The 13,985-nt window shown below is 39.5% G+C and overlaps 3 protein-coding genes across 4 annotated transcripts; 2 read left to right on the top strand and 1 right to left on the bottom strand.

Annotated features, from left to right (window-relative positions):
• Window positions 1-1,003: 1,003 nt before the first annotated feature.
• LOC141431367 (coiled-coil domain-containing protein 42 like-2-like) lies at window positions 1,004-9,097 on the bottom strand. Of its 2 annotated transcripts, XM_074092536.1 has the most exons (9): window positions 9,017-9,097; window positions 7,673-7,852; window positions 6,828-7,029; window positions 5,691-5,864; window positions 5,230-5,308; window positions 4,464-4,603; window positions 3,413-3,560; window positions 2,060-2,174; window positions 1,004-1,156 (listed from the first exon to the last, which is right to left on the bottom strand). In XM_074092536.1, the coding sequence occupies exons 2-9, from the start codon at window positions 7,783-7,785 to the stop codon at window positions 1,129-1,131; spliced, it is 999 nt and encodes a 332-aa protein (XP_073948637.1). In that variant the 5' UTR covers window positions 7,786-7,852; window positions 9,017-9,097; the 3' UTR covers window positions 1,004-1,128. The 2 variants fall into 2 exon arrangements, with proteins under 2 accessions (XP_073948637.1, XP_073948639.1); XM_074092538.1 differs by lacking the exon at window positions 7,673-7,852.
• Window positions 9,098-9,173: 76 nt separating this feature from the next.
• LOC141431369 (peptidyl-tRNA hydrolase 2, mitochondrial-like) lies at window positions 9,174-11,449 on the top strand. The gene is made up of 2 exons (XM_074092540.1): window positions 9,174-9,423; window positions 10,501-11,449. The coding sequence occupies exons 1-2, from the start codon at window positions 9,289-9,291 to the stop codon at window positions 10,864-10,866; spliced, it is 501 nt and encodes a 166-aa protein (XP_073948641.1). The 5' UTR covers window positions 9,174-9,288; the 3' UTR covers window positions 10,867-11,449.
• A 571-nt stretch (window positions 11,450-12,020) lies between these two features.
• On the top strand, window positions 12,021-13,696 carry LOC141430850 (peptidyl-tRNA hydrolase 2, mitochondrial-like). The gene is made up of 2 exons (XM_074091710.1): window positions 12,021-12,255; window positions 12,705-13,696. The coding sequence occupies exons 1-2, from the start codon at window positions 12,136-12,138 to the stop codon at window positions 13,068-13,070; spliced, it is 486 nt and encodes a 161-aa protein (XP_073947811.1). The 5' UTR covers window positions 12,021-12,135; the 3' UTR covers window positions 13,071-13,696.
• Window positions 13,697-13,985: the final 289 nt, after the last annotated feature.

Raw genomic sequence — 13,985 nt, 5'->3', positions numbered from 1 at the left:
TACGGAAGCCAGAACAAAGAAAGAAATGAATATTTATGACAAAACTTATACGAGTACTTAATTAATAATGTGTGCTCGTTTCAAAATGTCTACTGTATGATAATAGGTATACATCACGTCCGTCCACTATAAAACTTTCACAAGGTACACTATCGAAAATACTATTCTGTGGAAACGTCCACCCTATATGGTCTACTCTACTCATAGCACAACTCTAGGTACAGTCGGCAACAAAATATACATACGTTTGAAGTAACAACTTAACCAACAAAAAGAAAAACCCCGACTTTGTCATCTCAAAAACGGCTAAACCGATTTCGATGAAATGCCTAAGAACCATCGTTAGAAAACCTGATTTAAAATAGAAAAAACCGCATTCAAATCGGTCCACCCGTTTAAGAGCAACGGTGCCACAGACAGACACACATAGCGGTAAACTTATAACACCCCTCTTTTTGCGTCGGGGGTTAAAATATGTAAGTATAGGTACCTACAGGACTTTATTACCTGCAATGAACACTAAGGTCGTGTACTTATACATATTTTTTGCACTTTGGCTGTATATATCTTTGTTGCTGACTGTACATAATCAACATAAATTCCGATTCCGACATGACTTTTTTTAGTTCTGATACAGTGGACGTTCTCTATAGGTAGGTCGACATTATGACAGATTGGACATTTTGGTACAGTTATGATTCCTAAGGAGTGGACGTTTTGATATTATACTCGTAGTGATAATTTCATTCAATATAATGGACCTTTTGATTAGTGGACAATGTGCATGCGTAGGTAAATCCTTTATGGTCTGGTAAGTATGAAACTCTAAAAATTAGTTTCAAATATTTTTAATCTGTAAGGTATTTATTGTATGGGCCAAGTTGCCAGAAATAAATGAATTTATTTATTTATTTAAAAATGACTAGAAGTTGGGTTTAAAACAACATAAGCTTAAATTGCAAAAAAAACCAATGGCAACTAGTACAAGTATAACGTGTCATTTTATTAAAACGTTACAATAATTTTTCAAACTATAAAATACAGGATAGCAAAGAACACCGTAACCACTTATTGTGTAAACAAATATACAATTTGGCTATGATCATTTCAATTTAATTCTACCTGAGATCAACCAGTTTGTGCTGATTCCGCGTCCCTGAAAACAAATTAAAAATTAAAGCCAAATAACAAAAATGTTTTGCTGAAATAAAAATGCTCTCGAGTTCATAATTTGATCAAAAATATCTGAACGACTCTATTGTTTACGGCTAATATTATCTAGTTTGTGTTTACGGCTTACGGCGTAGAAGTAGAAGCGTGTTAAGTACCACTACCATGAGTTTACAGTGACCGTACTGGATAGCGACGGCGTAAATATATGGAAAATAATTTACGCCGTCGCTATTGAGTACGGTCACTGTAAACTCGTGGTAGTGGTACAGATATTTTCTATAAAATTTTTGCTCACAAGTTTACGAACTCGACTGAACAAATCGGCAAAAGTCATTACTCTCGATTCCCATCGGGTTGTCTAAATTTTTACGTGACGTCAGTGATAGGTACTTGTCATTTTGCGTGGCCAAAAGATTTTCTTTTATTGCAATCTTTTATTTAGTTGCTCCTGTCAAGTCCTGTCTCAGTGCCGTAGTTATCTGTTTGTAGGTCCTAAACATATTTCGGAAGTCGAATTTTATCCACTTCTAGTGGTCGGTTTGACTTGATGATATAAATAGGTACCATCAGCCAAATATGTGGTCTACCACCCTAAAGTTGATAATCGTTTACATTTCATAAAACAATAATGCCAATAGACGTGTCTGCCAACTTGAAAGTTCGACTTTAGCGACATATTCATTTGATAGGAACTTGTTTAAAACTGATAGACCACTTATTTGGCTGATGGTACATAATGTAAATCGGATGATAAAAACAGTCAACATGCTTTAAAATGTTTTTTTTATCGGGTACATTATTTTGATCGTCGAGACCAATTTCGCGCCGTTAGATGTAGGGAGACCCCAACGATAATAACTCCACGCAGTTGCTCAGTGACACTCACTTCTCCTTGGACCTCCTCTGCGCGATCCTGTAGATCCTCTTCAACTCCTGCAGCGCTCGCATGACGACCACCAACTGCTGCTCGAAGTCCGTCACCTTAACCTCAACGGGCAATCCTTGAGGAGAGAATAGAATACATAAAATACAAAGTTTTGCTTATTTTTACATGGTCACTATCAGATATTTCGCAGCGGCCTGGGTGATCAAAAACATCGGAACAGGAACTCTTCTTCACAACCGCGCCCTCTGCTGAGGATCGTGACTCCGTTTCAGCTTGTCAACAGCAATTCTCCATCGGTTACGATCAGCTGCCTGGTGGAGTGCAGCGCTGATTGGTAGGTTGATCTGCTCTGAGATCTGATCAGACCACCGTCTTGGGCTCCGGCCTCTGGGTCTATTACCCTCAACTTTACTTTATGAACTCTACTTAATGCCTTGATAATAGAGCGCCTGTTCCAATATTTTTGACCACCTCAGCCACTCCGAAATGATGGCGACTGTACAATGCAATATGTGAAATTTAGCACAAGTTTTACGGTGATGGAAAACATCGTGAGGAAACCTGCACAAACCAGCGAAGCAATTCAATGGTGTGTGTGAAGTTCCTAATCCGCACTGGGCCCGCGTGGGAACTACGGCCCAAGCCCTCTCATTCTGAGAGGAGGCTTGTGCCTAGCAGTGGGACGTATGGATGGGATGGATGGATGGATGTGACAATATTATAAAAAGATTAGAACAGTTTGGTCCATGACGTCTACTTCCCTGAATGTCTTATTTTAAGACGACGTTCAGAGAATGGACGTGCGAGAACTACCTACCTATACGTTCAGAGAAATGGACCAGAAGCGAAGCGTTTTACACATTTAGAGAGATGGACTTAGTGGCGTAACTATGCAGGGCTGGCAAAATGCCATGGGCCCCCGACCCAAGAGGGCCCCGGCCCAAGAGGCCGCGAGCTCAGAAATATTTTTTTAACATTGTACCTACCTGAGTATTTTATTTTACTTAAAATTAAACTAAGTACAACGTGACGATTTTTACTAGGGCCCCATCAAAAGAATTTGTCACGGGCCCCAGATGGTATAGTTACAGTTACGCCACTGGATGGACTACAAAATTAGACATTGTGCTGAGTTAAAAAAATATAAGTGACTTCATAACTGGCTTTTTAATAGCTATGTAGCTTATTATTGGCTGTTGCCATAGAAAATTTATGGGAGAATCGTGATTGACAGCTCTTAAATCGTAAGCACATCAAGTGCATGGATTAGTGGTGTCACCATGCCTATTGGCTAGCTACTTTTACATTTCATTTTACCCAAACAGGCAACGAGCGACACACAACACGACGTACCTTTCTGCTTGCAGATCTTCACATACAAGCCCCAGATGGCGGACTTAACGTGACAGAGTTCCACGTGGCGTTTGGCGGCCGTCTCCTTCAGCCGGTGCAGCGCCAGCTCCCACTTGATCACACGGTTACGGACCTTGTCGTACTGCCACTGGAATATTAAATTTAGAGATGGAATCATCATCTTCGGCCAATTCACGGGATACGCTGAAATTCGAAGTTTATCATACCGCCCTGTTTACTCTCGTATTAAATGCTTTTTGCATGAGCGGAACAGCACGATACGAGGTGCTAATTTCGAACTTCGAAGTACCTAAGGCCTGGGCAAAGACCTTTAAGGCAGCGAGTTTTCTCCGTTCATTGCGTGTGCTGTCAGGTAACCACTGTGCGGCGAGCGTTTCGGCCGCGCAATGAATAAAGAACATGTAGCTGGCGAAGTCACCATGGTGTCCCGTCTGTGCGGTCGGTTGGGGCCACAGAACCATTTGCGTATTTAATAGCGTCCCCTACGTCCCCCAGGCCCCGAAGTGCAATGGCTGATGTGACAAAGCAGAGTCCTCGCCCGAATCCTGCGGTGGACATATTTTAGGATGGGCACGCCTCCTACAGAAAGCTGTTAAGGCTTTATCATCCATCATACACTGCTAGACAAAGGTCTCCCCCAAAGAGTTCCACAACGATCAGTCCAGCACTGCCCGCTTCCAACTGGTTCTTGCAACCCATCTTGTTGGGAACGTTCCCGCGCTAAAAACGTCTTCCGGTGGGCGGTAGCCACTCTAGAACCTTACTGCCTCATCGGCCGTCCGTTATACGAGAAATGTGACGTATCCACTGCCACTTACTTAAGTCTGGCAACACTCAGATCTATGTCAAACTCAGAAGCTATGGCTTTTTACGTATAGGTAGAACTCTCCTCATATGTATCATCATCATCATCATCCCAGTCTATATACGTCCCACTGCTGGGCACGGGCCTCCCCTCACATGTATACTTACTAACTATTACTTCTTTGATTAGCGCGTTATCATCGTCTCGAGTACGCATAAGTCTTACCCTCAAGTTGGCCAGTGTGTTGTTGAGCCCCATGATGAAGAGCTTTTTCTCCTCCGTGAGCGCGGCGATTTCCTGCCGCGCACTCTCCAACATCTCCAGGTCTCGCTCCTGACGATCGGCCAGGGTGTTCTTCGCGGCAGCTGGGGAGGTAAGGATATTTCCATAAAGTACAGATAGGGAAAGTTTCCTTAAGGAAAGTGAAAATGTGGCCCCCAGGCAGACACGACGCCTTATTGTTTAACGCATCACAATCGTTTTCACCATTTCTGTTTGTCACACGGTGTAGAAAGAGAGAGTAGAAAGAGATGGTGAATTCGATCGCGAGACAATACGGCCTCTGGCGACGGACGATCATTGCAAGAAGCACGACGATAGGAATGACTTGGGTTGGACCGAAGTAAAGCGCGAAGATCAAGATCGTTCGAGATGGCGATGTACCTACTGTGGATGCCCTCTGCCCCATCCAGGGGACACAGGAATTTAAGTCAAGTAAGTCTAGGTGTTTGGTGTTGTCAGCCACTGAGGGGAGTAGTCACAGATTATACCCCCTCGCAGTAGTGCACTGATTACTAATCGAGTGCATTTAACAGTAAGTAAACCAAGTTTCGTATGTGTTTGTGTTGTTTCCATTTTCTGGTACCCTTGGCTTAGTTTTACCATATTTAAGAACTTTGAAGTGACAAAATCGGGGGTTTTTCATTTAGCAACCGCTATACCGCTACTTATTATTTAGGTATTAACGTTTAATGGAGTTGAGGAAACTTACCCAAGGCTTCGTAGCGATTTAGCACATCCAGAGGTTGCTTGAACTCGGGGTACTTGTGCACCACTGCCATCAAATAATCCTGAAAAACATAATCCTAATAGACATGCTTACAGAAACTTGGTTGAATTTCCGCGATTCCATGGCGTAGGTATTCTTTGCATTGAAAAGTATGAGACTAGACTAAGTATGCCCGCTAGCACGTTTCCTAACCAACCGTCGCCGTCGCGTGCCATGCACACTGAGCGTAAAAACTTCTTCAAACGCTTCTTATGGGTAAGACACGCCGTCTACATGTTTTAGTCCGTGTCCGTGCCTGATATGATCCTATTACGGTCATGATGATACGGGGGCCTTTGTCCAGCAGTGGACGTCTTCCGGCTGATGATGATGATGATGATGATACGGTGTGGTGAATAGAGACCTGACCTTAACTTACAGCTTATCTAGCGTTGGCCACTGACCTCATAGATGGTGTAATCCTTGACCTGCTTTTCCATCATGAGCTTGACCTCTTCCATTTCCTGGACGCGCATGCGCATGGCGTCGGTTTCGCGCGACTTGCGCTCGAGCGCCTCTTCGTCGGCGGCCATTTTGCGCTCGGCGCGGTCGCGCTTCTCTTGGTTTTCGCGGATGAACTAGATAGGATAATATTAGAGCTGCTACGAAATTCTAAAATCGAAGTTCTTATCGTACCGTACCGTCCCTTTCACTCTCGTTTGTACTATTACTTATTCTGTGCTCTCGTATTAAATAATATTAGCGTCAGCGGGAAGATTCGTATTTTGCACTTCGTAGTATAGGGCCAAGTCTAAAATCCCGTAGCAATCGACTTTTAAAAAAGCTCGTACAGTCAAGGGCAAAGATTGCACGTACAGACACGGCCAAAGTTGCAAAAATATGTATACACGACTTTATGCACATAACATTAAGGCCGTGTATACCTACATATTTTTGCAACTTTGGCCGTGTCGATATCTTTGCCCTTGACTGTACCTCAAAATCGATAATTTCCTAAGTGAACTTTGTGAACATTATTTCAAGGATCAATCTTATTGACGTAACTATTGATTTGAGATACGAGATTTTTTCAGAGTAGTGACCATGTAATGACGAAATATGTCCACAACTGGTGGCACGCAAGACGCAAGTGGCATATTATGGTGGCATACCAGTAGGTGTCCCTACAAATCCTACAATATTTAAAGTTCCTTCGATTTTCCTAGGAACCATCCATAGATCATCAGATGCTGGGTTAGTGACGACGGGACCTGCATAATTGGACGTATATTGCGAAAATGTTCCAAACCTCAACAATTATTTATTTTGATTTTGGATAACTTGTGTCAGTAACATTAAAAAGCGAAATGAAAGAATAACATAACAATGCTTTGAAACATTTTTGCATAACTACGTCCAATTGGAAGAAATCGGTTCATAGATGACGGAGTTCTGTCTGAGGTAGGTAATATAAAAAAATCAACTGACTTAATAACCTTATTTTTTTCAAGTCGTTTCAAAAGTACCTTATGTTGGCTGTCCTAAATGGCTTAAATTGCACACAAGTCTAACTCCTGGTCCCATGGGGACAGCTAAGAAACCTTATTAAAGCTGATGAAGGACTCCTTAAGCAGCAGTTCCTTGCTCCTCAGTTCAGCCCACTTGAGGTCCATGGCGGCGCGGTTCCGGGCCTCTTCCTCCCGCTTCTGAGCCAGCTTTTCGTCGGCATCCATGAGGTCGCGGCGGGCCTGGTCGATCAGGACTTGGGGTGTGGGCCGGGCTACGTCCCATACTGGATATTTTCTGGGGGGTAATGTGAAAGACGGAAGGGGTATTGGGTAGTTTCTTGGGTAGCAATACGAGTAGTATTTAATACGAGAGTGAGAGGGACGCGGACGGTACGATACGAACTTCGATTTCCGAATTTCGTAGTAGCCCTGCTACTAAATAAATAGATCTTTTTTGCCCTACGGTAGCGTAAAGTAGGTAAGTGCGTGGTAAGTACCTAGCCAGGGTACCTACTGAACTAACTAAAGATAAAAAGACACTGATAAATTTTCGTTTATCTAGTCGTAAACAAGCCTAGATATGTTGATATATGATAGTTCAAAATTTGGTACGAAGGTAGCTCTTCTACTACAATAAGCTAACTCTTATGCTATTTGCGCTACCAATAAAAAAGTCGTCTTAACTCTTAGTCTTTGACCCCTGAGGGCCTACTCCGAAGTTCTTATCGTATCATCCCTCTCGCTCTCGTATTAAATAGTATAAGTGTCAGGAGGTGTCAGAAGGACCGAACGACATGAAGTACATGAACTTCGATTTTCGAATTACGTAGTAGCCCTGCTGGAGGCGTGCGCCCGCTCCGTGCACCCGCGCCAGCTAGCGTAGGCCCAAAGACCTGTAAGACGGCCCTATGGGCATGGCATGATTCAACATGACTTACTTGACCATCATAGAACTTTGCATCAACGAGTTGTAGTACTCCTCGGCGCACACCACCGGTGGCCCATGAGGGATGGCGATGGGCGCCAAATCCTTCATCGCTCCCTTCTTCATGACCAGTTTATTTAGGCAATCGTGGAAAATGTGTATAAATTAAAGCAAAAGGATCGTGTCTTGACACCTGTGAGGATGTGAATGTGGAGGACTTTGTGAGGATGTGTGTCTGTTTTGACTGCTAATATTGTAAGCAGCAACAGGTAGATAGGTACAGTACGACAAAGAAGTTTATACCTAAACACGGGTGACGTTTGCACAAGGGTGCTTTATTTCGTTTTAGGCTACCCAACGAGGGAAAATCAGGGGAAAAATTCGTGTATAAGCGAATTTTGGCATAGTTGTAGAGAACCACATACTAAAAGTCTTGACGGGTGGCGGTGGAGCTATTTTGGTAAAGGTCCCATTTTTTAGTTTTTCGTAAATAACTCGTAAACGCTGGCCCACAGCTAAAAATGTTCTAGGACATAAGTAATCTACTTACGTAAAATTCTCTCCAAAAAAGATTCTAAACATTTTTCTCCGAGATCAATATTTCATGAGATATGGCGGGAAGAAGATGGACAATAAAAAAAGCACATTTCATTAAGTAAGTATGGCGATGGATGGATGTTTGTTACTCTTTCACACTGAAACTACTGAACGGATGTGCATGAAATTTGCCATACGGGTAATATATACCCTGGATTTGGTATGAACACTCATTTCAGGAATAAGTATATAAGTCTGCCAAGGCTTTTTCTGGCGAAACACCTTGACAGACGAGATTATGTGATGGATCGCGTATTTTGGAATTGTAGGTACAGATTACGGACATTTTAATTATTGTAGGCTTAAATAACACGTATAAGACAAAAGTAGGTATGGCAGATCTCTTGTGAAATATCTTAAATCACGTCGGGGTCACCAGTTTAGAAGGTCAAATCGAAATTTGTGAGAGAAAATATTTTATTTACAATAATGTCGAGTATTGGTTGAATTCAAACAGAAGACAAAAGTAGGTATGGCAGATCTCTTGTGCGGCTGCGCGAAATATATTTCTGTGTGTTTCTACACACTTACGACACCAATTGACCTAGTCTCAAACTAAGCAAAGCTTGTACTATGGATATAACTAGGCAACTTATAAACATACTTATATAGATAAATACATACTTAAATACATTAATTAAACATCCAAAACCCAAGAACAAACATTCGTATTATTGTACAAATATCTGCCCCGGCCGGGAATCGAACCGGAAAAAATAGGTAACCCGGGACCTCAAGCTTCGTAGTCAGGTTCTCTTACCACTTGGCCATCCAGTCGTCAAAATGAATTGATATCTTCCATAGTCGGTGTATACAAACTGCCTGCTTATTGTCACACGCTTGAAATTACAATCGTTTTCATTACTTGCTTGTGTCACACGGTATAAAATGAGGGTAGATTGAGATGTGGACGGAATCGCGAACGTCAGAACGTTAGACAAGGCAGGGCTTACAAGCTAAGTAACTTTTATAATAAATAAGGGATGATTCCCGTATGATTATCTAATTTCAAATTTAGTAATCGAAAGAGAAATGAGTGAAGTGAACGCTTTTCTTGGTGGTTTTATAACCGGCGTATGCTTATTTACTTTATTCGTAGTGATCAAGAGAAACTGGTGGCGTCTGAGGAGGAGTCCTAGAGTAGCAGATGCCCCAACTACAAGGGAGGTAAGTTAGAAAATATAAATATTTTCCTTCAATATCAAAGTGGTATACCTATTATACATAAGTACCTATACATATTGCCCGGGTATTATAAAAATTTTTTGTTGAAAATTTTGGCTTAAGGGCCATTTTTTATTTTGTTGTCGATATCTTTCTTTTCTCAGATTTCAATGCAATTTGGTGAATTGGTAAAGTTGCTTATTCTGACTATGGTAAACCCAATTTCACACTATGTCCTACAAATTTTTCCATTGAGTTACACAAAATGTATAGGAATTTCGTAACTAAACTGAAAATTTAGTATAAAAAATTAACTCAAATGAAAAAAAAAACGACAACAAAATAAAAAACCAGCCAAAAGCGTGTCGGACACGCCTAAAATAGGGTTCCGTAGCCATTACGAAAAAAATTAAGTAATATTTTTCTAAGGATTTCGTATTTTATATGGAATCTTCCAAGTTTAGGTAGGTATATTTTATACGTTAGGCTGCTATTTAAGAATAAAACTACTAATAATTCTCAAGCAAACTTAGCCGTTATAATTTTCCTTGAAAGTTTGATATTAATATACTTACTACCATCCTGAATTATTTAAAAAATTTCCACCCACCGGTGTAGATTTTAGAGGGGATTCGCTCGATTTTAATGAAAATTTGCACTTTAAAAGTTGTCTATTTTGCAAAAAAAACAATTAATCGAAAATTCGTCTTAGCAAACCCCTAATGGTTTTAAAAGACCTTTCCAACGATACCCCACACTATAGGGTTGGATGAGAAAAAAAAATACCCCCTATGTCTATGGGAGGTACCCAAAAAAAAAATTTTTTTTTATTGTACCATTTTGTCGGCATAGTTTACATATATATCCGTGCAAAATTACAGCTTTCTAGCATTGATAGTCCCTGAGCATAGCCGCGGACGGACGGACAGAAAGACAGACCGACAGACAGACATGGCGAAACTAGGGTTCCGTTTTTGCCATTTTGTCTCCGGAACCCTAAAAATGGCCCTTACAGGTAAGGTACGCCTAGTATTGTATTGTTCTAATTCATGTATCTAATATCCCTTTATTTGTTTACAGTTCTCGGCCACTACCGAATATATACTAACACTAATAGTGCGTGCGGATATGTCACTAGCCAATAAGAAAATGGCCTCTCATTGCAGCCATGCTTCGGTGATGGCATTTGACAACTTGCTATCTGCTGACCCTCAAGCTGCCCGGTTCTGGCTGTACACTGGTCAAAAGAAAATGATTTTAGCTGCTGACTCTGTGGATGTGATTAATAGAATGGACGATTTAGCCAGGAGATTGGGTCTGAAAACCACGTTTGTGTGCGATGACCGCACAGATCCGGTTGGTCCAACCACTGTCACAGTGTTAGGTATTGGACCCGGACCGAAAAATGTTATTAATAGAATAACTTACAATCTTCTATTGGTCTAAATAGCTATGTACGTATTTGGTACGGTATGCGTACCTAAACATATTTTAGAAAAGTCTATAGACTTAAATTATGTTTTAGCTTAACTCTTAAAGAGATTTATGTAAGGAAAGTAAATATTGTAGTTGTGACCAATGTTTTATCCATCACAGTTAATTAACTGGATTAGCGATGCATACCCACCTCTCAATGGTAGGCGTACCTACTTACTTATACAGAGGTTTATATTATATATCATGCGATTATATATATGTAAGGTTTACTTTTTGCGATTATTAAAACTTACTACTCACTACATACTTACTGAGTACTTAACTATGTTATCTAAATAAGGTGTGTACCAAATTTAACTTACTTATGCCTTGAAGTTCTAGAGACATAGCTATAAACAAAAACTTATACATATATAATCTGTAAGTCAATTAAATAATCGACCTAATTCTATCTGACCTAACTTTATGAAATAATTTTTCTATTTTTTTTTTCGTGTACGTAACTTATTACTTTGTAATTATTTATTTATGATTTTCTCTTTCTTACTTATTAACAATATACCTATGATGAATTAAATGACGGTTATTAAATTTAAAACATCTTATCATTTTAATTACATACTATCTATGAACTAGCGAGTAAAAATATTGCAATGTAAGATTTCTTTTACAAAGAAATGATTTATTTATCAGGTTAGGTATAAAGGATGCTGTGTTAATCTACGTTGGAAACTATCTCCGTGCCGAATTTCACCAAAATCCATTCAGCTATTTTTGTGTAATGGAATGTGTAGTGAAGTAACTAACAAATTTACTATACTTACAAACTTTCATATTTTTAATATTAGTAGGATTCTATAGGATTAGCCTCTCGTATGCGGTAAGAATAAACCTTGCTAGTCTCATTTGTCTCGAATAGTATCAATTTTACAGACAAAAGTAATAAAATATAAATATATATTTGGTGCGGTGCGGATCCACGTTAACGTTAAACACGATAACGCAGTTATAAATAAATAACGAAAGTTTTAAGGTATTAACGAAAATTCAGTAGGAAACTTTGCGCAAAGTATAAAACGTCTCTCCGCTGTCAATGTCAAGACCAAACAACCTAAGTAACACACACACACACACACCACTACCTTACATAGAGTCGTGATCGTGATTTTATTTAATAGGTTATATATAACTAATAGGATAAAGTAATTAACATTCGAGAAAGCGAAAAACTGTGACAACTGTTCTTTAGAAGGCTAAATCATTTCCACTCAAAGAAAAATGGAATTGAACTTATCTTTCATTTCTGGGCTCGGTTGCGGTGTCTGCATAGGCTTCTCGTTGTTCGCTCTTAGAAGATACCTCGGAATCTTTTCTAGGGCAACAGGAGCCGTGAAGAAAGTAAGTTTCTCTTTACAAAATATTTACCTTTATTTTAATTTCATTAGAATTTTTTCAAAAACCCGGCGGTATTTATACTTCTAAGATCTTAGAGCTAATATCACCAATTATTGTCGAATAGCCGCTTATATTCCTAACAAAATAATATATAATAGAGTCCTTTATTCTGAAATTAGTTTTACATTTACTTACACTACACTAGTTTTTTTTTATAAAATATCTAATTTCAGTATGCCTTTTTACATAGGCCTCCTCCAACGCCTTCCACTGACCCTTCACTGACTTCAACCCTTCTCCAGTTTGAACCCACAGTCATCTTCCCATTTCGAGATCTGCCTTCCCATATTCCTAATAATATTGAATAAAAAAATGTTTAATTAACTATTGAATTCATAATGAGATTAGAATAGAATAATTATAAAAGAATAATTTCCTTCTTTTTCCCACAGTTTTCATCAAACTCCGAATACAAACTGGTACTAGTGGTAAGAACAGATCTCCAAATGTCTAAAGGAAAAATAGCAGCACAATGTGGCCACGCTTCTGTCGGAGCCTTCGAAAAAGCGCAACGGAAAGACCCTGAGGGTCTGGAAAAGTGGCAAAGGACAGGCCAAGCCAAGATAGCTTTAAAAACGGACTCCTTGGACGAAATTAGGAAAATGGCTGATAAAGCTAAAAGTATGGGTGTTGTTACGTCGCTGATTAGAGATGCTGGAAGGACACAAATAGCTGCTAACTCAATAACTGTTCTGGGTGTCGGGCCTGCACCAAGGGAGATTATTGACGAAATTACAGGACACCTGAAGTTATTATAATTAAAAACAGTGCTTCAGTGACACTGGTCATAGTGATTATGCTTACATGAAATTACTGCAATGAAGGTATCGGGTGTTTTTCACAATTTAAGAGGCTGTTTGTGAAGTTTTGTTCAGTTCTATTTGCGACCACATATTGGGCATATTGCTATGGGCTTTGTTCAAAAACAGTAGCAGCATTTTTCTGCTTTGTAGAATAACTGCATATGAACAGAGAACCCAATTGAATTAACGTTAAGTGAACATTCAATAGGTGAAATGGAATAACGTCCAGTTAAAGTCTTTTTTTTAATGGTTGTGTCACATCAATCTTATATTGTGTTACTTTAATTTTGTTTCAAATTGCCCAAAAAGTTGATAAATGAACTGCACCATCTGTTAAAATTAATGAAAAGCATGGTATAAGTTTTAATGCAAAATAATAATAAGTATTGTTGTTTGCATTAGTATACAATTTTATAAAGTCATGTCTAAAATTGTGAAAATTAGAAAACAAAATTCAGTACACAGCCTTTTAGAAGTCATAAAAATGGTCTTCAATACTTATTATTTTATGTTTCTATATTCCGTAAGCATTTATTACTTATGTTGATGTTTATGGTCAAATAAATCATCATATTAAAATAGTGTTGATTTCATTGTAACACCTAATATAGCAGTCATTCACGAATTAAATTTAATAAAAAAACGCGTCTTCGTGGATGGCCCTTTCCGGCCGAGACACTGTTTTTCCGAATTTTCTTCTAAAATATCAATTAATTGTGGTTCGTGAAAAGATGATTCACGCGCGGTCAGGATAGTTGCACGATTGTATCGAGCTGGCCGGAAAGGGGTATACCTACACGGCTTCCTAAACTATGCGTCGCGACATTGTCCCAGGGACGTCGCGAGTCGATCTCTTTTTATTTTATTTTT

Source organism: Choristoneura fumiferana, chromosome 9, assembly GCF_025370935.1.
Source record: "Choristoneura fumiferana chromosome 9, NRCan_CFum_1, whole genome shotgun sequence".
NCBI lineage: Eukaryota > Metazoa > Arthropoda > Insecta > Lepidoptera > Tortricidae > Choristoneura > Choristoneura fumiferana.
Note: the sequence above shows the minus strand (reverse complement) of the source record. Positions and strands in the feature narration are given on the sequence as shown.